Raw genomic sequence first — 27,959 nt, 5'->3', positions numbered from 1 at the left:
AAAATTATTAAAATAATTAATATAATGTTTAAAATAATAATAATAATATAAATAATAATAAGCTGTGATAATGCATTGCTGTTTATTTTTGTATTTTTTTAATGAATCGTAATGTTACCTGTAACAAAATGCTTTCTCTGTATTCAGGTTTGACTGTAGTAATAATGCAAAAACGTGTACACTTCACATCAAATTTATTTAAAAAAAATTATAAACCTGGGCAAAAAGTTTTACTTGAGAATTTCTAAAAAATACATTCAAATCCTCATCTTAAAAGTAATAATTTGGTCCCAAAACAACTAGAGAATTCACAAGCCTCTCCATAGAGAGCTATACAGGCATCTAGTGGTAAACCCATGCAATAACATGTAATATTTAATTTTTATCAACAGGTGGCGCTAGTCTGACTTCAAAAAAATTGATTTAAAAGGCCCAGTTACTCTGAAATACTGCAATAATTGAAGAAATATATATAATAATAATAATAAAAAAAAATAAAAATAAAAAAAAAATATATATATATATAATGTGTGTATTATTTTCAATGGCAAAAATTAACCATAAATATTGCATAAATATTAATAAGTACCATCAAATCCTCTCAAAATACAAAAGAAAAAATATTATTGAACAAAAATAAATTGCATTGGTTTTACTGGGGTGGAGGAAGTTTCATTTTTAGGTGTCCGGTCACTTCTGACCGGGAAGATAATACGTGGGATTCCGAAACGAAGAGCACCTGAGGGTTAAGCCACGTTAAGCGTTTTAATGTCCCCTGACTCCTCTGAGAACATTATTGTCATACCTGTTTCTTTTCTTGGTTGTTTGCATTAACAGATTCACAGTATTTCCTTCCCTGTGAAAATCTAGTTTTTGTTTAAGATGTTCATTTGATGTTATTTTGTCTGACTTGGTATGATTATGGTTTTTGCTTTTATTATATTCAACTCTGCACATTAATCTTAAAGGGATAGTTCACCCAAAAATGAAAATTCTGTCATCATTTACTCACCCTCAAGTTGTTCCAACCCTGTATGAGTTTCTTTGTTCTGCTGAACACAAAGGAAGATATTTGGAAGAATGTTTGTAACCAAACAGATCTCGGTCCCCATTGACTACCATAGTATATATTTTTTCCTACTATGGAAGTCAATGGGGACCGAGATCTGTTGATTACAAACATTCTTCCAAATATCTTCCTTTTGTGTTCAGCAGAACAAAGAAACTCATACAGGTTTGGAACAACTTGAGGGTGAGTAAATGATGACAGAATTTTCATTTTTGGGTGAACTATCCCTTTAACACATGCATATGACAAGTACCAGTCTTTAGCACAGGAAATGTGAAGGAGAAGAACTGCAGAGTGAAACTGAGCCAGTGCAAGAAAAATAGTTTGAGGCACGATGAAGCTCCTTTTTCAGTACCTTTTGCTAGTTGTAATGTTAGCTTTACGTAAGTACATTATTTTCTCCCATGTTTTATTTTTAACTTAAAGTGTACAGGGAATACATCACTTTTACACATTTATAATGAACTATTGTATTTGTCATATTTATTATACAGAGAAATGTCAGACAACAGAAGAGTTCATTCCAAGTGATTTCTCTGTGAGTGATGTTATTAAGGATCAAAAGATTTTTAATCAAATTCTGTTGTTGTGATGTTTTTCAATTTAATTAAATTGAATTTAAGTTGTTTTTTTTAAGTAAATAATGTATATAGCTGCTGAAACTAAATAGATTTTTTTCTGTCAGCCCTGCCGATCTATAGGCAAATAATTTTACATTGTATTTGTGTTTTTCTGTGTCTTTATTGGACAGGACTTTTACGACATGGAAAGTGATTATTACTCTGAGGAAGGTATGTAACTGCGATCTGATTTATTTAAAAAAAAAATTGTATTGAAAGAGCTTTGTTGAAGTGTAAAATTAAGTTGAAGTGATTCAGCCATTAATTCTGATGTCTTTGTTTAAAATGAAACACTAGATTTAATTTAAAAGCAACATTAATCACTTTCCTCATAACAACATCATTGTCTGTCTGGCTTCCTATTATTGATTATTAAAGCTACATCTATTATTCCAAAGTGCCAACACATATTAGGAGTTCTGTTAAAGTTGCAAATTTTGTTCATTTTATTTCAGCTGCATACATTTTTAGCATGTTCATGTTTCACTGGCATGTTTGTGTTTCAGATCTCTCAGTACCGAAGATCACAGTGTATCGACAGGCGGAGGACAGAGAGCGTGTGATAGTGCTGTGCGAGTCTAACATGACATTAACCATGTTTTACTCGCAATCTTTCACACTGTCTGTAGAGAGTAAACTGGAATACACCATAAGACTCACAAGCTCTCCGTGTTCAGATTCATGTGTGTTTCTGGTCACTGTGAGTCCACCTGCTTCCTTCACCTGTGAGTGTGAGATTTATTCTAATGGAGAAGTCAAGAACCTGAGCAGCCAGACCTACACTTACGGTTTGTCAGGTAAAACAAATGCATCTCCGCAAGAACATTTAGATGTTACATGCTTGCCTAGCTGCTGCAATATTTGTATATGCTTGTATTTTCATATTTTGTTGAAAGTAAAAAGTCGCAGTAAAAAGTCATGCCTGATCCTTTTCCCACTATTGACAGAAGTGAGAGGAAGAGAATCAGGCGTGACTTTTTACTGCGCCAGTCGAAGTACTCCCAAAAGTACTATTACGCCATACATTATAGTTATCATTTTTAACCCGCTTAGAAAAGCGCCACGTTTTATTTTGTGTCACCATACTTTGTCGTATAACTACTCGTGTAACTGTTTTTAAATAGGGAAAACGTTGATGTGTTTGGTCACTTCTAAATTCATTGCTGTTAGATACCATTGAATATACTGGGCTAAGCTAAGTACTATTAGAGTGTCAGTGTGCCAGAGCGATTAAGTGCACGCACTGAGATGAGAGAGGTATGTATCAACTCGTCTTAGTTAAGGGAATAACATAGTTTAATATGAAAAAACGGTGGAGTATCCCTTTAAACATGATGTGTACCAAAAACCTATGTCCTATCTTTATGTTAACATACTTTACTATCCTTTTCTTTGGGAGCTTTCTTGCTGCCATCCTCTTCTCTTGGCGCAAACAGGAAGTGACAATTTGTCGCAAACATGTGACAATTTACAGTAAACATGTAAAACATGTAAAATACAGTAAACAGTAAACACTGCACATATTTCATTGAGACCCTTTATTATTTCAATATCTGCTGGAAATGCATTGATAACATTGATAACATTGATTCAGTAACATTTTTATTTTTTTACGGTCACTATTGTGACCAGTGGAATTTTAAACATACATTTCAAATGATATAAATTATTACTGATAACATAAAACATAAGCAAATGATAAAACATAAGCAAGAAATCAAAAAATATATATTTTTCTGATTCATCAGAATGATGCCAAATTTACATAAATTCATAATTAGCCATTTATATATTAACAGTACGGCTGATCTCTGTGTATATTTCAGTGCATTCATCTTTGTTCCTTTTTTTCTGTTTGCACTTCCATGCAGTCTTGGATCATCATGAGGAAGGAGTATCTTTATTCTACATCTGCTATTCCTCCTTCATTGCTGTTGGTCTCGTCATCATGACTGTGGCAGTGATCGTGACCTGACCACCATCAGAAGCAAAGCTAAAGGTGTGTGTTTTACCAATGTAACAGTTTACTTATATATATATATATATATATATATATATATATACAGTGAGGAAAATAAGTATTTGAACACCCTGCTATTTTGCAAGTTCTCCCACTTGGAAATCATGGAGGGGTCTGAAATTGTCATCGTAGGTGCATGTCCACTGTGAGAGACATAATCTAAAAAAAAAATTCCAGAAATCACAATATATGATTTTTTAACTATTTATTTGTATGATACAGCTGCAAATAAGTATTTGAACACCTGTCTATCAGCTAGAATTCTGACCCTCAAAGACCTGTTAGTCTGCCTTTAAAATGTCCACCTCCACTCCATTTATTATCCTAAATTAGATGCACCTGTTTGAGGTCGTTAGCTGCATAAAGACACCTGTCCACCCCATACAATCAGTAAGAATCCAACTACTAACATGGCCAAGACCAAAGAGCTGTCCAAAGACACTAGAGACAAAATTGTACACCTCCACAATGCTGGAAAGGGCTACGGGGAAATTGCCAAGCAGCTTGGTGAAAAAAGGTCCACTGTTAGAGCAATCATTAGAAAATGGAAGAAGCTAAACATGACTGTCAATCTCCCTCGGACTGGGGCTCCATGCAAGATCTCACCTCGTGGGGTCTCAATGATCCTAAGAAAGGTGAGAAATCAGCCCAGAACTACACGGGAGGAGCTGGTCAATGACCTGAAAAGAGCTGGGACCACCGTTTCCAAGGTTACTGTTGGTAATACACTAAGACGTCATGGTTTGAAATCATGCATGGCACGGAAGGTTCCCCTGCTTAAACCAGCACATGTCAAGGCCCGTCTTAAGTTTGCCAATGACCATTTGGATGATCCAGAGGAGTCTTGGGAGAAAGTCATGTGGTCAGATGAGACCAAAATAGAACTTTTTGGTCATAATTTTGGTCAAGAAGAATGATGAGTACCATCCCAAGACCACCATCCCTACTGTGAAGCATGTGGGTGGTAGCATCATGCTTTGGGGGTGTTTTTCTGCACATGGGACAGGGCGACTGCACTGTATTAAGGAGAGGATGACCGGGGCCATGTATTGCGAGATTTTGGGGAACAACCTCCTTCCCTCAGTTAGAGCATTGAAGATGGGTCGAGGCTGGGTCTTCCAACATGACAATGACCCGAAGCACACAGCCAGGATAACCAAGGAGTGGCTCTGTAAGAATCATATCAAGGTTCTCCAGACCTAAACCCAATAGAGAATCTTTGGAGGGAGCTCAAACTCCGTGTTTCTCAGCGACAGCCCAGAAACCTGACTGATCTAGAGAAGATCTGTGTGGAGGAGTGGGCCAAAATCCCTCCTGCAGTGTGTGCAAACCTGGTGAAAAACTACAGGAAACGTTTGACCTCTGTAATTGCAAACAAAGGCTACTGTACCAAATATTAACATTGATTTTCTCAGGTGTTCAAATAATTATTTGCAGCTGTATCATACAAATAAACAGTTAAAAAATCATACATTGTGATTTCTGGATTTCTTTTTTTAGATTATGTCTCTCACAGTGGAGATGCACCTACGATGACAATTTCAGACCCCTCCATGATTTCTAAGTAATTCATATTTTGAATGTGAATGTCGGAATGTTGGTAACCAAACAGTTGATAGACCCCATTGACTTCAATTGTATTTTTTACTGCTATGGAAGTCTATGGGATCCATGTCTGGTTACCGACATTCTTCAAAATATCTTGCTTTGTGTTTAGCAGAAGAAGAAATTCATACAGGTTTGAAAAAACTTGAGGGTTAAATATGAAGGTAAAAGAGTAGCAAAACTCGAGAGCACGTAGATGTGAATTCGAGAACTTGTACAATAAATATTCGTACTTGTACGTGAACCTACACTCACAGCTCCAATGTGAAAACGTAAAACAAAATTGCCTGCAAGCTTCTCCTCCTGTCTCTACGGTAATTTCTCTACTGTGCGACAGAGAGTTACGTGGTTATGACTCAATCGTTAGCCTATTTTTACAAAAACTGCTTCTACGGGGCCATAATGGAGCCTTTTATAAATTTTCGTTTTTTTTTTTTTATAAATAATGGACAAATGGAGTCTTTAAACACCTCAGATGTAAAGTTATTCGCTGTCAAAGTGACGCCAAAATGAATGGGAGGCAATGGATTGCTAACAGCTAATCAATGGCGGCCCCCGGGGAAGCTTCAGTTTCCGGCTGATAGATTACCCCCCTGCTTGCAACTCAGTGGCGGCGAGAGAAAGGGGCGTGGGAGCAGAGGTGTTCAAAGGAGCTGTTTTATTGGTTGGCGCCTAGCCAATGAAATGGGACTTCTATAATACGCGATGATGTCATGAAACCCGTGTCCTCGTGGACGATCTGAAATGCTAACATGGCTTAATGCATTACCCTGATATTAAAAAAGTAAATGATATTATCAAACGCAGTAAACACCATACTAATAATCAATACTACAGAAAAGCAGATGAGCACAGAATATGAACGCATCACGTTTAATTAAGACAGTGGTATTAAAAGACCAAACAATAATCAATACTAATTGGACACGGTGGAGGGTTTTCACTTGAGCCCGACACTCACAGCTGCCCGGGCAAGCATGGTCGTCAGTTCTGGTTCTAACTCGGACAACGCTACTCTCCCTGAAGGGGGCAACGCAACCGAATCATCACACCTTGGAACAATCAGGAACTACTCAACAAGAAGAATTACAAAGGACTACAAAACATGGCACAGGAAATAACATAAGTCCACAAAAGACAAGGGGAACACAAGACAGGAATCATGACACGTAATAATCATGGTTAATTATATGCACACTCCCTTCCCCCATCTTATAATACACAGATTGAGGGAAACGCAACAAGTTTTCATTTCTGTTCTTTAAAATATCTATGTTCCCCTTTTCAGGTAAGCCACTAAATATCTTAATATTGATGCTGATATGAGTATGAAGATGTGATTACTGTGATACTGCTATCTCTAAGACAAAGATTGAAGGAAACAGAACAAGTGTTCGTGTCTGTTCTTTAAAATATCACTGTTCCACTTTTCAGGGGGAAGATTACATTTGGTAGCACAAATAGTCTTCCCCCTAAAAAGGGGGACATCGATAAAAATGAATGAAATGAAATCCTGTGCTGAGTCTGCTGACCAGCTGGCCCCTGTCTTCACAAAGATCTTCAACAGATCACTGGAGCTATGGAAAGTCCCTGCTTCAAATCCTGCTTCAAATCATCAATCCTGCTCCACCATCAATTCCCATCCCAGAGAAACCCAAAATCACAGGACTGAATGACAACAGACATGTTGCTTTAACGTCTGTGGTCATGAAGTCATTTGAAAGACCTGAAGGACATCACTGAACCCTTGCTGGACCCCTTGCAGATTACTTATTGGGCAAACAGTCAACATGGGACTGTACTAAATCTTGACAGATCTGGGACCTATGTTCCTGATTGTGGACTTCAGTTTGACTTTCAATACTATCACCCCAACAATCCTCCAGACCAAACTAAACCAGCTTTCTTTTTCTAGCTCCATCTGTCAATGGATCACCAGCCTTCTGACATCTATGCAACAGCTAGTGAGACTGGGAAAAATTCACGTCCAATACCTGTACAATCAGCACTGGTGCTCTCCCCACTGCATGCTCTTCTCCCTCTACACCAATTACTGTCCTGCAAAAGACCCTTCTGTCAAGCTCCTGAAGTTTGCAGATGACACTACACTCATTGTCCTCATCCAGGACGGTCACGAGTCTGCCTACAGACATAAGGTTAAAGAGCTGGCTGCCTGGTGCAGTCACAACAACCTGGAGCAGAACACACTCAAAACAGTGGAGATGATTGTGGGATTTAGGAGAGAGAAACCCCCAGCACTCCCCCGCTCACCATAATGAACAGCACTACACAAAAGTACTGTGTTGTTTGTGTACACAGAGTTTACTAAAAAGAAAGGTTTTGAACAACTCACTGTAGCTGATGTTGTTTCCATCCGCCAGCATTTTGTCAGTCAAAAATAGTTGATCTCCAAATGCAACGTAACAGGGAGGAGAGTAAAGATGGAAAGCTCCTAAAGCTTAGTTCCATATAAATTCACGGATAATTTGTTGTTTTGTCGTTAGTGAAAATGAATATTGACCTTGTATTTGAAAAAGGATGTTCAAAGTTCAAAGTTGTTCAAAATCTTTCTTTTTGGTAAACTCTGTGTACAATGTTCTCAATGCTTGAGTTCATGTGTAGAGCCCCTGGTGAAACTTCGAGCAAAGTTTCATGTTGTGTCGAGCCTTCTTAGTGTTTTAAAAATAGTGATTTCGATGCGTTTCCATTCTAATTATGCTTTTAAATGAAAGTTTGCCTCGGGTAGATTAACAAAAAGATCCTAGGTTGCATTTTGACGAAAGTTACGCTTTAAAGTAATTGCAAAAAGTTTAATTGGCCCAAAAAAAAGAATGACTAGCTAACATAATTTTACTAATCATATCATCGGCACATGGTAAACTAGTCAAGTAAAATCACACTATCGTTCTGGTTGGATTTTAAGAGCAGACTAATTGCAATAAAAGGAGGGAAGAAGTGCTTTCTATTATTGTGTTCAAGTGTTAGCAATGTTTACCTCCAAAGAAAGACGTGTAACCATCATCGCTTTGCATTAAATTGGACTCACATACAAGTAAAATACTGCAAAGAATATTGCACCTGAAAGAAGACCTGAAAGAAGTGTGTGTTTGGTGTGAAAGTGAGTCCACCTGTTTCCTGCACCTGTGTGCATGAGATTAATTCTGCGGTGAACCGTCAGAGTGAGACTTACACAGATCATCATGAGAAAGGAGTATCTTTATTCTACATCTGCTATTCCTCCTCCATTGCTATTGTTCTCGTCATCATGACTGTGGCAGTGATCGTGACCACCATCAGGAGCAAATAAAGGCGGTGTGTTAACCAGTTAGTCACAGTTAGATCAAAATCTATAAATGAAAATAATGAAAACGCATTCACAATGTGCTGAGAGCATATCTAAATGCTTTGTTATGCAATTAATTTAATTTCCTTATTTCCTTAAAAGAAGCTCAAAGACTAATATGCAGGCTTTGGTTTTCTGAGCTGAAGATGCAAGTTTCTCTTCCTCAATCTTATTGCTGATGACAATAATGCCATTACATATGCCTACAGATCTCAATATTGATTCTGTATGTGTTTCTATATTAAAATCTCACAGTCTGAAAAAAACTTTTCAGAATTTGCAGTGTATAGTCTGTGTGCAGTGCAACAGCAAAGAGCTTATTTACATTTTAGACAAGTCAAGTTGGGATACACAACAGCTTCAGTATAACAGACTCATTCATTCTCACTGGTTTGCTTTATTCTGGTGGTTTGAATTTTCATTTTTCGGTGAACTATCACTTTAATGTTGACAGCCCAATTGTATTACATGATTTAAAAAAAAAATAATTTGTTGATTTTTCTTTTATATTTTACGTGATACAATTTTAGAACTGTTTATTGCAACAATTTTTTTTTTCTCATTAGGATGAATTGCTTATGCTGTAATATTCCTTATTTGTATGTTTAGATAAAATTGTCTTTAAATGAATTAATATAAAAATAAATGCTTCACTTACTGCTGTAGCCTTAATTTCTGTCTACATCAGTGGGCAGCAGCTGTATATATATATATATATATATCTTTATATTGTCTAAAGTACAAAATATTCTATTTGTCCCAATTTCCAATAATTATGACCGCCGCTAGCGTAGCTAGCGAAAGCGGTCATATAGGGATTGTCAAAGTTTTTTTTTTTTTTTTTTCGTCATCTACTGAATTTTTCGTCAACGATACCAGGGACACCGAAACACCGGGGAACATGAAATTTGGTGGGCATGTAGCCCCACTAGACTTTTACGGAAAAATTTCATTTGGTCCCCGGGGGCCACTCCCCCCCCCCGCGCCGGGCCCCCCCAAACCCCAAAAATTCAGTTTTTCCTAAATAACTACCTGAACCGTGGCACCGAGGATGAAGAAATTTTTATGGTATGTTGGTCTTAAGGGCCCACATCAACCTGGCCCACATCAACCTAGCCCATAATCGATTGTCAAAGTTTTTTTTTTTTTTTTTTTCGTCATCTACTGAATTTTTTCGTCAACGATACCAGGGACACCGAAACACCGGGGAACATGAAATTTGGTGGGCATGTAGCCCCACTAGACTTTTACGGAAAAATTTCGTTTGGTCCCCGGGGGCCACTCCCCCCCCGCGCTGGGCCCCCCCAAACCCAAAAAATGCAGTTTTTCCTAAATAACTACCTGAACCGTGGCACCGAGGATGAAGAAATTTTTATAGTATGTTGCTCTTAAGGGCCCACATCAACCTAGCCCATAATCACTCATTTGTGATTTGCGCCCCTCCCATAAAAAATGAAAATGCAATATTATTGTGCTTTAATCGCCCCTATCTTCAGTTGAGATGTTCAGAACTGCACCATATTTCATGTGTATGATTAACTTGACATCCTCTGGGGGTATGCTAAGTTTCGTAGAATTTCATCCATGGGGGGGTATAAAATAAATTCATTTATGTGCACATTTAGTGACTGTACACTCATCGGCCTGTAGATGGTGGTGTTGAGCGAAGGGTTGCTGGTTTAGGATGATACTGTCACTAAGGTTGCCAACTGTCCCGAATTAGGCGGGACGTCCCGCATTTTGGGCCTAATTTATTTGTCCCTTGCGTGACCTCCCGTGTCCCGTTTTTTGACAAGCTGATAAACCACTGACTGATACAACAGCAACAGCAGCAGTGCTGACCACGACACTTGAGAATGATCACCGACACCTGTCATCATCCAATCACAGCTTTTTTTAATCACTGTTTTGAGACAAATCATTGTTTGATTTGCGAACATCCTCTGCCGTCTGGTCGCTTCCGCTTCAAGCCGGACTCGTCTCGCGCTAACGGTAATTTCCTTTCACTGCCCAGTGCCCACGTTTTGATTTCGGCTAATCAATTTTGGCGAATGCAAACAACGTGATTATTGTTCATGAGTCTAACATCCAGCCACGCAAGAAAACATGTAATCTACCTGAGGGAATAATATGCTCAAAAAACATTTCTGATTATTATTAATGTTTTAAAGCTTTTAGAAAGTACATAGAAAGCTTTTGTAACATTATCTTAACTGTCACTTTTGATTAATGTAATGCATCCTTACTGAATAAAAGTAGGCAATTACTTTCTTTATTTTTTTTCCCAAAAAATAATCTTACTAACCCCAAACTTTTGAACTGTAAGCCTAGTGTATAATGTTAAAAAAGCTTTCTATTTTAGATAAATGCTGTTATTTTGAACTATGGTTTGTTTGTAACGTGACTTTTTCATGTATGACATTAAAATTATTTTTAGTATTAAATACATAAATAGGTTAAGCAATACAAATGTGTTTATGTCTGATAACCTTTTAAACACAAACTTAACTGCAGACACTGAAATGACGTACACTGTGTGATACAGTACAAATATTTTGAGTGTCCCTCATTTTCCTATAAATAACCACGATTGTCCCGCATTTTCCTTTTCTGAAGTTGGCAACCCTAACTGTCACACACACACATGCAGGAATACAAACAAACGCAAGCATGCACACACACTGACATCCACACGCACAGACACACACCCATACACACACACATACAAATCCACATGCACAGACACACACACAAACACACACGCGCACACACATGTACGCACGCATACATACACGCACAGACACACACATACACAGACACACACATACACAAACACACACACATACACACACACACAGACAGACATGCACATACTACTACTTTTTTTAGGTATATACATAAACACGCAATACAGCCAAATTGCTCCACGTCATTTCTTTTTGTGGAAAGCCAGTGCAGGCCTGAGCGGCGGTCATATTTTGTACCGCCATGTGGTACATCTAGTTATATGTCCCAGTTCTCATTTCTAACTATATTCAGCTAGTTTTCTGTGGCTTAATATTGCCATAAGAGATTCATTTGAATCCTCTATATGCTTCAGTTCTAATATCAGAATATTCTAAAGAAGAATATCAAGAAGAAAAAAAAGTCTTGCAGAAATAAACTTTCTATTGTGATGACATCATACCACAACAGTTACACCAAACCCAAACCACATGTACAGAAAGAACGTACTCGGTTACTAACGTAACCTCGGTTCTCTCTAGAAGAGGGAACGAGTACTGCGGAAGTATCTTACGCTATGGGGAAAGCTCTTTTCCGCGAGACACTGAAGCCAAAAATTATCCTTTAATTTTGAAATAATGTAAAATGCGTTGCGGCAGCATGCAGACATAGGCGAGACAGCTTGCGCGCCTATTGGCTGCCCTGCGGCAACTGCAGCAGCCTATCGAGAGAGGCCCCCGTGACGTCAGATCCAATGGGGCGCTTCGCGCCCACTACGCCACGTCCCGCCGAAACTCACGTGGTGTGGGCCTAATAAATATGGCTTGATAGGCTGTTTACACTGGTTTTCATTGCCAAAGAGAACCAGAGCTTGTTGCATGCACGGCAAAGATACGCAGTACTCGTTCCCTCTTCTAGAGAGAACCGAGGTTACATTAGTAACCGAGTACGTTCTCTTACGAGAGGTCTCTCGTTCTGCGTAAGCATCTTACGCTATGGGGAACACAGTGTAAAATGCTGTGCGTGCTGGGATCCAACAAGTACGGGAAGAGGGCTGATAGCGTCATCCCTAAATGAATAGCACCTGATAAGGGGCCATTTATATTGTTTCACACTGCTAGGGCGAGAAATCGGCCTGGACAGATGAATATAATGGGTCTTATACACTGCCCGTTAGAGATATTTGATCGATCTGCGAGTGTTGCTCAAGCAGTTTCAGAATTCTGAGCCGATAGCGTCGGGGCAGGTAGTTCTGATTTATTAGACCGAAAGTAGCTTAGCCTGCAAAGCGGGAACCTCTAGGTTATAAAACCTTATAAATGTAAACGGGGAGGCCCAGCCTGCCGCCATACAGATATCTTGCAAGGCAATCCCGCTATACCAAGCACACGATGAGGCCATGCCTCTAGTGGAGTGCGCTTTGACACCTAATGGGCACTGCAAGCCCTTAGGAGTGTAAGCCAGCGCTATAGCATCAACTATCCACCTGGATAGGGTCTGTTTCGATGCAGCTAGTCCCTTAGAACGTCCGCTGAACAAAACGAAGAGCTGCTCCGTCTGTCTGAAGACGGCTGAGCGCGACAAATAAGCTCTTAATGCCCTGACTGGGCAAAGGAAGCTGGCGTCCTTCTCCTCATTACAGACCGCCAGAGCCGACAGAGAAATCACCTGAGCCCTGAACGGTGTGTTGAGGGACTTAGGAACATATCCGTGCTTTGGTTTGAGTATGACCTTCGAGTCATTTGGCCCAAATTCCATGCACGTTGCGCTTACTGAGAGCGCTTGCAAGTCCCCTACGCGCTTCACAGAAGCGAGAGCCAGAAGAAACACTGTCTTGAAAGACAAGTGTTTGACGTCTATTGACTGTATTGGCTCGAATGGGGGCCCCTTCATGGCTTCCAGAACCGTAGAAAGGTCCCAAGCGGGAACTGAGGGGGGTGTTACGCGTGTATCGCGAACGCCTGGCCTGGAGTCCTCTAAGTAAGGTTTATTATGTTAATTATGTTAATGTTGTCTTGTTTCCGTTTTCCTTAGTTTTGATTGGTGGTGCTGGGGAAGGACTGGAAATAAAACGGAAGGAGGTGGCCTTGGGAGAGGAGCTGCTCAATGCCGTTTCGCTAATTGTTTACCATTTTGAACTTGAGTTAGGAGCGGGGAGTCTCAGCTGTGGGTTGTATTTCCTTTCCCTTTGTTGCTGAGCTCCCCGTCTCTCATTTTTTGGTTAATTTGTGAGTTGTTTGAGTTATAATAAATACATATTTTTGGATCACGCACTTCGTTGTCGATCTTTTATGTTATGTGTCCCTGAATCCTAGACTCATATTTTGTGGGACCGTAACAGGGGGTCTGGGAGGATTTAACCTCTTAGCTCCTCTAAGGAAGCGGATGACCAGATCGTTTCTCCCCAGTGACTGGCCAAGTGTCGGTTTAGTGAACGCCGCTATAGCCGCCACATATACCTTGAGCGTGGAAGGGGTTCTACCCTTGTCCAGTAGCTCTTGTAGGAAGGAGAGAACCTGTACAGCCTGTACAGGTTTCGGGATCTGATACCTCCCTGGTGATTTACATAGGATACCACCGACATGTTGTCCGAACGGACCAAGACGTGGTGTCCTTTTATTCGGGGACAAAAACGCCTCAGCGCATTGTTGACTGCCATCATTTCCAGGCAGTTTATATGTAGGAGCTTTTCCCGTTCTGACTACTGGCCGAAGAACGGTCTTCCCTCGAGCAGCACTCCCCATCCCAAGGTGGAAGCGTCCGTAGACCCCACCATCACACTCGAGGAAGTCCCCAGGCTTACACCTGACCGGTACCAGTCGGTCACTTTCCAAGATTTCAGGGCTCCGATGCATCCCTGAGTGATCTTGAGGCGAAAAAGACCAGAGGTCCAAGCTTGCCGTGGTACTCGCGCTTTTAGCCAGAACTGCAGCGGGCGAATGCGAAGCAGACCCAGCTGGAGCACTGATGATGCTGAGGCCATGAGACCCAGCATTTTCTGAAACCTTCTGAGCGGGACTATAGTGCCGCGGCGGAAGGATTTTGTCATGCGCTGGATGTCCAGCCTGCGCTGTGGCGATAGCTGAGCTGTCATAGACGGCGAGTCCAGTTCCAAGCCCAGAAAAGAAATTCTCTGACTGGGAGACAGTGAACTCTTCGCCCAATTGACTTTGAGACCTAGATTCTCGAGATGCTCGAGTAAAATGGTCCTGTGTTCTATGAGCTCTGATTGTGATCGAGCTAGAATCAGCCAATCGTCCAGGTAGTTTAAAACTCGCATGCCCCGGAGTTTCAGGGGTGCGAGCGCTGCGTCCATGCACATCGTGAATGTACGGGGTGCTAGGGACAAGCCGAACGGTAGGACTGTGTACTGATAAGCCTGGCCCTCGAAGGCGAATCTCAAGAAACGTCTGTGATGTGACGCTATTTGTATTTGGAAATACGCGTCCTTCAGATCTATTGACATAAACCAGTCCCCCTGGCGAATTTGCGTGAGGATTTTCCTGGTTGTGAGCATTCTGAACCGGCGTTTTGAAAGCACTCTGTTTAGCTGTCTTAGATCTAGTATGGGTCTGAGACCCCCGTCTTTTTTCGGTACCAGAAAGTATCTGCTGTATAGACCCCCTTCGCTCTGAGCTTGAGATAAAGGCTCTATGGCCCCTTTGCTCAACAGTTTCGCTATTTCGGCTCGAAGTAGATGTGCTACTTCCTTTTTCACCGTAGTTTCGATTCACGCTGCATAACGGTGGGGACGTCGAGCGAACTGTAGCGAATAGCCTCTCTTTATGATGTTTAGCACCCATTCTGATACCCCGGGAAGCTTTGCCCACGCACTTGCATGAATAGCTAGGGGTTGAATGAAATCTGGGCTCTGGCCGCGACATGGTGGCGACTGGAGAGCTCCGGTGTGCTGAAACACAAACATTGCGCTTGTAGCGTTCGAGGCGGGGGGCGCGCTGATCACAGCGGGCAGCCTGCCCGCGCTCGACTCTCTTACGGCGGGTTGCCGAGGGAAAGCGAGCAGGGGAAGCCCCATAGGGCTTGTCATGTCCGTGAGTGAATGCGGGCGCGGGACAGCAGGCGCATTTACTGCACTGAAAACACCGTTGGTGTGAGCTGACTGTATGTGTGTTAGTTTTGTTTTTACAGAAACCGTGGGACATGCAGTGTGTAGTGTTTGTGGGCACTGGGTCGTGGGCATATTCACTATGTTTGATGCACAATCGACATGAGTCGATTTTATGTGTGCGAGCCCTGTATTTTGTGCTTGTGTGTAGGAATGAACACTGGGTTGTGGCCATTTTTACTACACTCATAACACCATCGGCCGTGGCTGGAATACCAGAAAATACACTCTTTATGGGATTTATCTGGGTCGCCGTAAAAACGGCGTTTGTGTGCAGGCAAACAGGCTGTGGTACCGATTTTTCTTTACTGCTGAATACACTGGAACAGTCGCATTTACTGGAACTGAACGAGCTAGAAATTTTGGTGGAAGTCTGGCCGCAGCGGGACTTGAACACTGTCGTTTTCCTAGGCTGGCTAGGAAGACTTTGAGGCCTCTGGCTTTATTTCGATCTTAGGCCGGGGCCCACGCGGCAGGGGGCGGCGGCCAGTAGAGCGAGAGCGTGGTGTGCAAAAAGTGCTTCATGGCCTGTGACGTTTTCTGTACCTCAGCGAATCTATCCGCGAAATCTTTGACGGAAGACCCGAAAATGCCAGCAGAAGAGATGGAGGCGTTGAGGAACGCGGATAAGCCATAAGTGTCTCTCAGCCATGGTGAGAGAAGCCATGATTCGCCCTATGGCCTGTGCAGCGGACTTAGTGGTGCGAAGAGCCAGATCCGTGGCGCTTCTCAGGTCCGGCACGCAGACAGCTTCCGGTCCTTCCTCGTCCAGCTTACGGAGAAGGTCGGCCTGGAAGATTTGCAAAATGGCCATTGTGTGCAACACAGATGTAGCCTGTCCAGCGGCGGTGTAAGCGCGACTGTGCATAGCTGAAGTAGTGTGGCAAGCTTTAGAAGGCAGCGCCGTCTTAGCACGCCGTCCAGCAGAGGGCGGGCAAAGATGGGCTGCTACAGCTTCTTCCACTGGAGGAAGAGAGAGATATCCTCTGTTTTTAGCACCGTCGACTACGGAGAATGCTGCTGAAACAGAGGTGCGTACTCTGGCTGAGAAGGCAAGGCAAGGCAAGGCAAGGCAAGTTTATTTATATAGCACATTTCATACATAATGGCAATTCAAAGTGCTTTACATAGAAGAAATTAAAATAATAAAAGAAATAAGAATAATTAAAACAGTTTAGAAAAATAAAATAAAATACAGTACAAACAGTCGGACGAACAGTGGCACAGTGCTCATTCAGTAAATGCATAGCTAAACAGATGTGTTTTGAGTCTGGATTTGAATGTGACTACAGTAGGAGCACGTCTGATCTCCTCTGGAAGCTGGTTCCAGCTGCGGCTGGCATAATAGCTAAAAGCGGACTCGCCATGCTTAGAGTGAACCCTTGGTATTTCTAGCTGATATGATCCTAGTGATCTGAGTGATCTGTTGGGTTTATATTCAGTGAGCATATCTGCAATGTATTGAGGTCCTAGGCCATTGAATGATTTATATACCAGTAATAATACTTTAAAATCAATCCTAAATTTAACTGGGAGCCAGTGTAAAGACCTGAGGACTGGTGTGATGTGTTCATATTTTCTAGTTCTGCTCAGAATCCTGGCGGCAGCGTTCTGTATGAGCTGCAACTGTCTTATGGTCTTTTTGGGAAGGCCAGTGAGGAGTCCATTACAGTAATCCACCCTGCTGGTGATGAAAGCATGCACAGGTTTCTCTAAGTCTTGTCTGGAAACAAAGCATCTAATTCTTGCAATATTTTTCAGATGATAGTATGCTGATTTAGTTATTGCTTTGACATGACTACTGAAACTAAGGTCTGACTCTAGTGTCACACCAAGATTCCTGACTTGATGTTTAGTTGTTTGACCCCTAGAGTGAAGGTATGCGTTCACCTTGAGAACTTCATCTTTGTTTCCGAACGCAATGACTTCAGTTTTGTCTTTGTTTAACTGAAGAAAGTTTTGACTTTGCCACGTGAGTTTCGGCGAGACGTGGCGTAGTGGGCGCAAAAGAAGGGGGCGTTCCAGGACTTCGCGACTTCTTCATGAAGCTCAGGAAGAAAAGGTGCGGGTCTAGAATACTGTGAAACGCGGTCCCTTTGCAGGAAACATCCATCCAGCCGGTTGTGCGCGGGTTCCGTGGGCGCCGCCCACTCAGGGCCGAGGCTCGCCACGGCCTGCGTGAGTAGACGCGTCAGCTCTGATTCAATGCTGGCCCGTTTCCCAGACGATTCGCGAGCAGAGGGGGCGAGATCCACAGAGTTCGACCAATCCTCACTGCCCGACGGCAGGATAGAGCAGCTGTCATCCCCCACAGACACGGCTTCCTCGTTGTCATCCATAACGGAAGCGGCGGCAGGCGGCGGCTGCTGTCCGGCAGATAGAGACTCAGGCGAAGCTGGCGGGCGAACCGGCGAGCTTCCACAGGCTGTAGGAGGTTCAGGGACCCGCTGAGAGCGGCGCTTCTTGTGGCGTGGCATCGCAGCTGGCAGAGGTGCAGACTCAGTGAATAATGCCAGGCGAGTCCTCAGAGTCACCATGGGCAAAAGCTCGCAGTGAGGGCAGCCGCCATCAGCGAGCGCAAGAGCTGCATGATCCTCACCCAGGCAGGAAACGCAGATGACATGGCGGTCCCCGTCGCTGAGTTGGGCTCGGCACGAGCCACAGAAGGTACGAGGCATCTTGAAAAAGACGCTCGCTCTTTTAGAAAGGGAGTGTGCGTCGCGGCGGCGAACACACACTGGCAGAGAAAAGGATATAGTACGCTGGATAGTGTAGCAGGAACGGCGACTGAAGGCGGCGAGTTGTCGACCAGCGGCTTCAGATGCAAGGGCTCGTCCCGCAGAAGGCTTTTTCAACGGCGCGGCCTCTTCTTCTCCGGATCCAGCGATGCGTGAAGCTTGCTGAAGAGATGAAAATCAGTGTAATCAGCCTATCAAGCCATATTTATTAGGCCCACGCCACGTGAGTTTCGGCGAGACGTGGCGTAGTGGGCGCAAAACGCCCCCATTGGATCTGACGTCACGGGGGCCTCTCTCGATACATTATTTCAAAATTAAAGGATAATTTTTGGCTTCAGTATCTCGCGGAAAAGAGATTTCCCCATAGCGTAAGATACTTACGCAGTACGAGAGACCTCACCTAAGAGAACAAATGACACGTGTTAAAGTGTTGCAATGTTAACCAATGCAGTGCCACAGGAAACAATGATAATGGCCAAATCCTGACCTCACAATTTGTGCAATAGGCCGGTTTACTTCTTCAAAATTTGTGTGAGTGGTTTCTTTCCTTTTACATTTTGATACAACAATATTTGGTATTATGTAACTGTACTAATTAATTTCTTAATGATAACTTTTGCAACCTTATATAACATAGGCCTTGTTTCTGAAAAAACTCCCTTTTTTGGAAATAAAGTGAAGTAAAACCCCAAACCCAGCTACTGCACAAAATCCTTGGAAGCACAATAAAGTTCCTTCTTTTGCTGTTTAGCTGCTCAGCCTTACGTAAAATTTTGTAAATGCATTATAGAGAATAAGTAAATAAATAATGTTTACTTTTACAAGTTGAATACATTTCCAATGTTTATTTTATCCAAAGAAATGTGCTATATTGTATAAACCCTATTATGGTTTAACAGAGCAAACTCTCCCTGTGAGTATTAAATCATTTGATTCTTAATGGATATTTTCAAGACTTAATGAGAATCATACATGTGAACAGAAATCTAACTTTTGCTCTTTTCTTTCTCTCTAGCCTCGAATATTCTATACTATATCAATTAAAGCTGCTCAGTTTAAGTCAAGAAAGAAGTTTGGTCAACAGTAAAAAAAAAAAAAAATTCAAGGCAACCAATTGCATTCAACAAAACATTTAATTCTATATTATATCTAGGGAGAGGGTATAAGTTTTCCTTGAATGTTCTGTCTGAAACTCGTTGGGCTTCCTACAGGGAGAGAAAGATGGCAGAAAGCCAGAAAAGGAATACAAGTGTTGTCCTGTTCCAGAGGCAGACCATTGAGCTCATTCCCATAACCAAAGTGAGCTACATGTGGAAAGGAAAATCCCATGTTTACTATGTGTATGGAAATGAGTTTGAAGTGAACGCTGATGACTATCCCGCAACCTGCTGCTGTTCTGTGATGTAACATCAAATACACCTGACCTGACATATGCAATATAAATACTGTATATCCATTAAGATGAAATGTAATGATTCTGGGACGTATAGGCAAAATATACATCAATACTTGACTGACACAAAACAATGGGTCATTGATTACGCAGCTTCAGTCCATGCAGTTATTTGTAACATTTTATACAGTATGTCATCATCATGATTCAATATGACCAAATGTGCATTACTAAACCTCTCTTAGATTAATACACTTTTTTTATCATTATAAATAATAACAATATAATAAACTGTGAGTTGAGAAAGAATCATGTCACCAAACATTTTTTTTTTTTTTTTTACTGTGTAAGACTGGACATTGATCATTAAATAATTTTTTTAATGAAATTTTGATATGTAAATATTATATCTTACATTTTTGGTTCGCCTAAAAAAATATAAAATGTGACTGAAATTCATAATCGCACATTTTCATCTTAATTCTCTGTTGTAGTAGACATGCGCTCACACTTGCTTGAGAACAATGGAAATGTGTGTAAGCTAAGAAGTGAAAGTTAAAAAGATGTTACACTATGATTGATCTGTTATTTTTTAATGGTTCCAAACATACTAAAATCAAACTTGAGAACTAATAATGTGCATGATTTAAAAAAACAATTTTTTGCAGACATTCACAATGGTTTCAGAAACCTTTTTGCAGGGATTGTTTGCATGTGGTATGTTGGCCATACTGTTTAATGGAAAATGTGTTTAAAGGTGCATTGTGTAATATTTAGGATGATCTGTTGCCAGAAATGCAATATCATATACATAACTAGTCATTTTCAGTGGTGTATAAAGACCTTACTAAATTAACCGTTGTGTTTTTATTACTTTATGAGCCATTTCTATCTACATACACCATGGAAAGCCTGTGGTTATGTGGCCATAAAGGTCCTCATTGGTGATCTTGTACTAAATTTCCATATAAAATGACCACAAACCAAAGCTGACGATGTACTGCAAACTTTTTTTTTTTTTTAAGTAAACCGCAACAAAAAAAAATGACAGCTATAGCTTTTCCATTATATATAAATATTACACTGACTTAACACACTTTATTACAAAAATACAATTTTGTACATTTCTTTTCTTTTTTTAATTGTTTCCCTGTTTTATTAACTACCAACACATCATCACCATCCATTTCATTGCCATCATATATGTTGTGGTATATGCGACTTCTGTGCTCTGTTGTCTCAACAAATGTGTCAGAGAGAAAGCTGTGGTTGTGGTCTCAAAATGACAGGAACAAAATAAAGCTAAACAGGCATTAAAAGTCTAAAAGAGACTAAAAGTCTCAACAGCATATTTCATGTACCATTTATTCAGAATTATTCAGTTTCACTTCTTTTATCACTGCTTGCATTAATTGCATAGATCAGCAAATTTGTTTGTAATGTAAATCAGATTAAAAAAAAAATCTGCATTGCACTCACAGACCTTAATTTCATATAGTTGTGGTGTATTAACTGTAAATAGTTGTTTTATTTGAAATTACCATTATGGTGATCAGTTTTTCCATTTGGTTGTATTTACTTTTCATAATGAAACGCAACCAGTCTGTTAATGTTGGTGAAGAGTGAACAGTCATATGGAGATGATGGGCTTTATACCACCAAATTGTGCTCTCAATTTTTTTAACCAATAGACCACACCACACACAAGTATCTTTCTCCTCAAATCATAACTCATAAGCGTCAGATTATTTCCTTCTGTAAAGCTATATAATCTTTATCCCTCTACTCTGATTTGTGTGAAGTCTGATTTGTTTCTGACAAGTAAAAAGGCAAGTCTTTGATTATTTCTATGTTTTGAAAAAAGCTTATTTGGCCTATATTATATTAATAAATTATAGTATGTAATGAATAATGTGTTAATGAATTGCTATATAAAAAATTATATTTAGCATATGCAAAATTCTGAATGTGCTTGTTTTCAGCTGTTGCAGATTTAATTTAATGAGGGAACTTTCAAATCAGTTTGCTATTGATTAGCTGAAATTAAGTTGCAATATGTAATTCATGATGTTAAGCAAGTTGCCTTAATATGTTTTAATTTATATGTAGCAAGCATGTTTGACAGCGTCCCGGGATATGAAGGAACGTCGGGCGACGGAGATGGTAAGAAGCACAAAACAATATTAATTGCTTTCATTTTTTACTACATATTATTACATTTGTATGTCATTATTATATCATCATTATTGCAATAATTAATAGGGCTTCTATCATAACTTGTTTTTTAATATACAGGACATAAAAGTGGCATAACATTCAGAAATTGGGGCTTGATAAAATGTGTTTTTGAAATGAGTCTTTTCTGCTCATCAATGCTGCATTTATTTGATCAAAAATCGTGAAATATTATTACAATTCCAAACTACTGTTTCCTATTTGAATATATTTTCAAATGTAATTTATTCCTGTGATGTCACATGATCCTTCAGAAATAATTCTAATATGCTGATTTGCTGCTCAAGAAACATTTTTTATTATTATCAATGTTAAATGCTTGTTTGTTATCATATTCTTTGGTGAACAGAAGAACAGCATTTATTTGAGATGGAAATCTTTTGTAACAATGTAAAACTCTTGACTATCACTCTTGATCCATTTCATACATTTTTGCTGAATATTTTAGTTATTATTTATTATATTATTTATTATTATTTTATTTATTTATATATTTATTTAATTATTTTTAATCTTAATGACCAGAATGTTTGAATAGAGTAGGCCTATATGCTATTTTAATAAATTATTAATTATTAGGAAAAAATATGAACTGTATCATTAGCTATGGATCCAATTAGATGCAAACTTTGTTTTTCATCTAATCATGCTTTTATGGGTGAAACAATCGGAAATGGAAGAAAAGCATTTACAAAGCTGACTTTCATGTTTGCAATTGTATATCTTTTAGATTTATGCATTAAGTAACAGAATATGGACGTTGAATGTGTTGCTAAAGTTATAACCACTGGTCTCTTATGAATGTCACTGTTGTGTTCCTCTTGTAACAGGTGCGTATCTTCCTCCTCCAATGCCCTCTGTGCCGATGCCTGTGCCTGAAGCTTCCAGCCATCCAGAATGGCAGTACGTTTTTTCTCTGTATAGATTAAGTGAAGTCACATTCATAAATATATTGCTTTCAATATATGCAGCTTCACATTAATAAACAGAAAAATAACATTGGGGCTGTTCACACAGACATTACACTGTGCTTTTTTACATTACACTGTGCTACTTTCCGTTGTTTTTTTCATGTAACCGCGCAGGGACCATAATGCAACCATTGCACTCGCGTCTAGTGCATGATGTGTTTTTTTTTAAAAGGGGCACTCAAGTTAAAAGTAGTTCAATGTGTCTCTAAACCTTTCTCTTTTTTCCTTCCACTTACTCGCTTTTTTTTTTAATAAAAATTATAACCACATAATACATACATAATCAGACTATAAGTAGCTCTACAGACGACAATAGTGTCATTAATTCAGCTAAAATGTTGTTCTCATCTGAAAGTGCCAGTGCAGATAAATTGATAATATTACTGAATGAGTTTTTATAGATTACGAGACTAATCATAACCAGAGTTATCTGTGTTTCAGATGTCTTAATTTCTCAAACTGACTCCTGTTGCACATAATTCAACGTTCATGTCTATTAATATTTTCTTGTTAGCGACAACATTCCTTCCATCTCAGAGGGAAAAGCATGGGAAGCTTTTGAAGATTACGTCTCCAGCAAGTGCTGCTATAGTTCTGGCCCCGTCAGAGATGGAGTTATTACCAACATGGAGTCCTTTAACACCTACAGGGTGAGACGTGAATCCTTTCCATTTTGAGCAGTGATAATAACCATCATTCTGTGTATTAGTAGACATGCATAAGTCTTGTTTTGTGTTAGCAATATCAATCTGAGGTCTGTCTTTTTGTCCTGCTTCTGTTCTCAGTATCGTTTGGAGACGTTCACAGAGGCCAGATCTACTGAATTGAGTCAGGAGCCTTACAAAGGTACCAAAAGTCAATCGAGTCTATCATTAGTGGCGCAAGCATCACCATCACTATTGCTAATACTTTAACAGACCTCTATATATCTTTTGTGATATACAGATATGAATGATATCTTAAATTGTGCAGCTTATTGAGTAGATCTGTGCTATTAGAAAATGGAAAAATCCCTTGGATTTACATGGGAGGGACTAAATGGGGAAAGAATATCATAAGCTATGTTTCCATCAACCTATTTTAATGCAAAATTTGGGTTATCACATAAAAAAAAAATGCTGGATGGTAACGCCAAGATGTGCATAAATTCTAAAAATGTGCAAAAAAACCTTACATGAGGAGACATGCTCATAAACTAAGATGAAACCAGATTTACTGAATAAACCCCTTGATGCACAACAAAACCTCATGTGACTGCCTCAACAGAGGATGTGATTGGATCACTGGACTAGCCAGCAGACCAATCTCATCGCACAGCATCTCAAATGTTAGTTTGATCATTCTGAAATGCCTTAAACAAAGTCTGTCATCAAAATGATATGGGATAGTTAACTTCCAGAACAGTCTCACACGAAAAAACAAAACCTGATTTCACCGAGTGCAACTTTCCTGGATTAACATCTTTGTTAATCTTGGAACAACATTCCAATCAACCAATCAGATTTTGACAAGTTTATCGTTTATGTCACATCTAGGCTTACAACCAGGGTTAAGTGCTTCTACATCAGTGTTATTCACTATCATTTAGTACAATATGTTAACCCATGAACGCGTCTAACTCTGCAAAATCAGGACATTCCTTGATTGCGTTCCCAAACACCAGGCATCTGCCTCCGAATGCAAGACAGCGTTTATTGCGTTTCGTCTGTCAGTCATTTTTATTACAGACGTTTTGCACCAATTTCCAAAGAGACTATAAAGACTCGGGGATAGACATTTTTGACTTGGGCCAGTAAGCAACCACCCATAACACCCTAGTAATGAGCTAAAAACACTATAGCAACAGGTTTTGTGCAGTTAAAATTTTAGAAAATTTTATCTAAACCTTGTTCCCTGGCTTAATCATTGCCTAAACTCTTTTGCAGGGCAGCGTGTCGATGCTGGGATTCAGCTTGCTCCTGGACTGTGGGAGATTGTAGCTCAACCTCCGTCCTACTTTACTGAGCACAAGGACACCATTAGAGTGCCCTACACTTCCTCAGTCAAGGTTTGATCACTCAAGATCCACAAGAAGGGTTCAAACAACAGAATGTGCAGCAACTACTATATCAGAACATTTTTGTATGAAACACCACAATCTATGGAGCTTTGTTAGCACTACATTTGAATTACTGTATGCTAGTTTAAGGGTTCCTCATTTTGTTTTGGAGGTCTCCTACAATAGGTTTAAATGCATCCAAGGTCAAAAACACACTTTCGTTTTTGCATAATATACTTTGCAACGTCACCTCCTTTCTTGTCTGAAACGGTTTGATCAAGGATTCGGTCTCGATCAAGGACTGTGCCTTCTCGACATGTCGACATCAAGAACCAAACTCTTCCGGTCTCAGCGTCAACTACAGTGTTTGAGGACCAAAGTAGACGTTGTTCTCCAACAGCCAGTGAAGACCATAGCCTACATAGGTTCGAGCAGGAAGTAATACTGGAATTACTGACGACTCGTTTCAGTCAGTTCAGAATCAGTTCTTTCGTTTGAGAGACAAATATTTATCATGACCTTTGAAACTCTGCAGACCTTTTACATGAACAAAAAGCTATATTACACATTACATGAAAGGTAATATCCGAAAAAGCATAATAGGGGAACGTTAAGATCTAATTTACATAGTCCAGTTACTGGAAAGTAAACAATAGTTTTTTTGTTGTACCCTAGAAATGTGAACCATGCGGTGGATTGGGAATAAAACCCTGTTATTCTTGCACTGGAACCGGAAGCGTAAGTGACGATTGACGGGCAAACACCAGGCCAGTTTTACCAGGCTTTTTATTATTCACTGAATTGTTTTTGGTATACATGGCTATTATAGGAGGTCATATAATGGGACGTAAATCTAGAGACACTTTTATTTGTGCGTTTATGCAGAAAGTGTGCTCCCGGTGTAACGGTTCTGGTCGATGTCCTGATAACACGGCCTGCTATAATTGTCACTGTAGTGGACGTGAAATGTAAGTCTGCCATTCTCCATGTACTGTAGTAACTGTTTGTACTATTCTAACTTTTGAGAAAGGAACACATCAATTGGTCTTTTTTTTCATTTTTTTTATGAAATTTAAATAGGACTTACTTTTTCCACTCTTCTGCCTTTTCCTTAATTTGGTCTTTTTGACCAGTTCATAAGAATCAAAAGAACTGAGACATTTGTTCACATCTCAGAATGGCTGCTGTTAGAAAATAGAAAAAAGGTGTTTGTGTATTATTTTGCACCAACCAACCAGTCTTTTACTCTCATCATATTTGATTCAAGCTGCCATAGAGCCCTTTATGTCCTGAACATGTTTTACTACTTTTATCTGAGTGTTTGTCTGGCAACTTCCAGATGTAGATCATGTGGCGGCTGCGGCTTCAAGAAGTGTAACACCTGTGATGGAAAGGGAAAGCTACTCGTCTTCGTCAATCTCAAAGTCAAATGGTATTACATATTCACTGATAATACTAACCCTATGCACTCTGTCAAAGTGAACTGTCTCATTCTGAAAGCTACTTTTTGGATAATTTCAGGAGCACTGAGAAGGATGAATACGTAGTGCAAGATTCGAGCGGTCTGAGACTGGAAAAGCTGGCGAAGGTTTCGGGGAAGGAGCTCTTCAGAGATGCCCAGATTATGGTAGGAACAGATATGCAGACAGTTAAAGATAAAAGAAAGAATAATGATGTGTGACGAAGATGATAAAAACGTGGTTAAATGTTTACTGTAGGTCGATCCAGTGCTGGGTTTCCCTGATGTTTCTGTTGCACAAGCGTCTGAACGTTTAATAAGAGACCATCAGGTGAAATATACCAAGAACTCCCACATTTTACAGCAGGTACCTGTTGTGTTTTATTCACAATTTTAACCTATAATTTTTCCATATTCAATAATAATAATAATAATGCTAAAGTTTTGCTATGTAATTATCAGTCTGTGACAGTAGACTTGTTCATGTTTACTTGCACTAATTTAATATTTATATGTAAAATGTCAACATGATTCCACAATATGGATGAAACCTGAATCTGGTTCTGTAATTCAATATTTCCTTGTTCCAGAGGCAGACAATCGAGCTCATTACCATAACAAAGGTGAACTACACTTGGAAAGAGAAGCCTTATGTTTACTATGTGTATGGAAATGAGTTGAAAGTGAACGCTGAGGACTATCCCGCAACCTGCTGCTGCTGTTCTGTGATGTAATGCTCATTCCAGACCTGTACATCCAACATTCATCACCTCAAACCCAACGCACAAAATAAAACCTGTCAGAGATGGCTATTTTAAGGAAAGAATAATCAAAACTAATTTCCTACTAGATCAGGTGTTCCAGTGTTTAGCTTCAACCTGCTTCAGCAAATCTGCCAGGACATTTCTAGCAGAGCCAGACTGCAGTACTGGCAACAAGAGGTCAGTTTAGTGGATGTCAACGGAGAAATGCAAGTCTAAATAATGCAAGTCTAAATAAAATGTGAGCTTTGTAACACGAGTTTGTATTTTATTTATTTTTTACTTTTGAAAAAAACTTTTATAATGTCAATTTAATCATGAGACTTCTTTCAGCACACTTCAAGTGTAAGCTTCAAAAGTGAAAGTACCTTATCTAAAGTAAGTACTTTAGAAAACAGCCTTTAAATGCTAAATTAAGAAATCCATAATTATAGCCTGGCAAGCCAGACCTGCATGCATTTTGCTGCCGCTAGGGTGAGTCTAGATTTCTATAGGCTACCATAATTACCAATTATGATTAATTATTAATATTTGGGTCAGTTAATTAGATTAACTTTGAGGTAAGCTAAATTAATATTACAATCAATTAATCAGTTCCGACGAACTCTTTGATTATTCATTTATTCTAAGAAAAGTGTATCTTTCATGGCCACAGAAAAATAATTATTTCTCAGCATAAAGAAAAATAAGGACTACATAGAGGCAGGAAGAAGTACTTTAGAAACCAGCCTTTATTAATTTTTAAGAGATTGGGTTTGGGGCTGGGTTTGTGGGACTGTTTCTCGGGGACGAGTCTGAGGGAAGAACAGGAGACAATGGTAAGGAGAATGCAGAAGACAAAAGGTAAGTCAAATAAA

The 27,959-nt window shown here is 39.8% G+C and overlaps 1 protein-coding gene across 2 annotated transcripts; it reads left to right on the top strand.

Moving 5' to 3' along the window:
• Window positions 1–1,353: 1,353 nt before the first annotated feature.
• Window positions 1,354–27,360, top strand: LOC311066033 (protein SSUH2 homolog). Of its 2 annotated transcripts, XM_084086995.1 has the most exons (16): window positions 1,354–1,452; window positions 1,564–1,607; window positions 1,821–1,860; window positions 2,196–2,486; window positions 3,561–3,688; window positions 21,748–21,801; window positions 22,704–22,776; window positions 23,359–23,494; window positions 23,630–23,690; window positions 24,770–24,891; window positions 25,558–25,620; window positions 25,768–25,850; window positions 26,222–26,314; window positions 26,404–26,509; window positions 26,601–26,708; window positions 26,932–27,360. In XM_084086995.1, exons 6-16 carry the CDS (start codon window positions 21,753–21,755, stop codon window positions 27,073–27,075), a joined length of 1,038 nt encoding a protein of 345 aa, XP_083943121.1. In that variant the 5' UTR covers window positions 1,354–1,452; window positions 1,564–1,607; window positions 1,821–1,860; window positions 2,196–2,486; window positions 3,561–3,688; window positions 21,748–21,752; the 3' UTR covers window positions 27,076–27,360. The 2 variants fall into 2 exon arrangements, with proteins under 2 accessions (XP_083943121.1, XP_083943122.1); XM_084086996.1 differs by lacking the exon at window positions 1,564–1,607 and having other exon boundaries at window positions 1,362–1,452.
• The last annotated feature ends 599 nt before the right edge of the window (window positions 27,361–27,959 follow it).

This window comes from Abramis brama (assembly GCF_963993115.1).
Source record: "Abramis brama genome assembly, chromosome: 16".
NCBI classification, from domain to species: Eukaryota; Metazoa; Chordata; class Actinopteri; order Cypriniformes; family Leuciscidae; genus Abramis; species Abramis brama.
Note: the sequence above shows the minus strand (reverse complement) of the source record. Positions and strands in the feature narration are given on the sequence as shown.

Excerpts from the sequence above, each read along its gene's own strand:
- LOC311066033 (XM_084086995.1), top strand. The coding sequence starts at position 21,753 with ATGTTTGACAGCGTCCCGGGATATGAAGGAACGTCGGGCGACGGAGAT. Across the intron at positions 21,802-22,703 it reads AACGTCGGGCGACGGAGATG|GTGCGTATCTTCCTCCTCCA; the intron begins GTAAGAAGCACA and ends CTCTTGTAACAG. Across the intron at positions 26,510-26,600 it reads TCAGAGATGCCCAGATTATG|GTCGATCCAGTGCTGGGTTT; the intron begins GTAGGAACAGAT and ends TGTTTACTGTAG.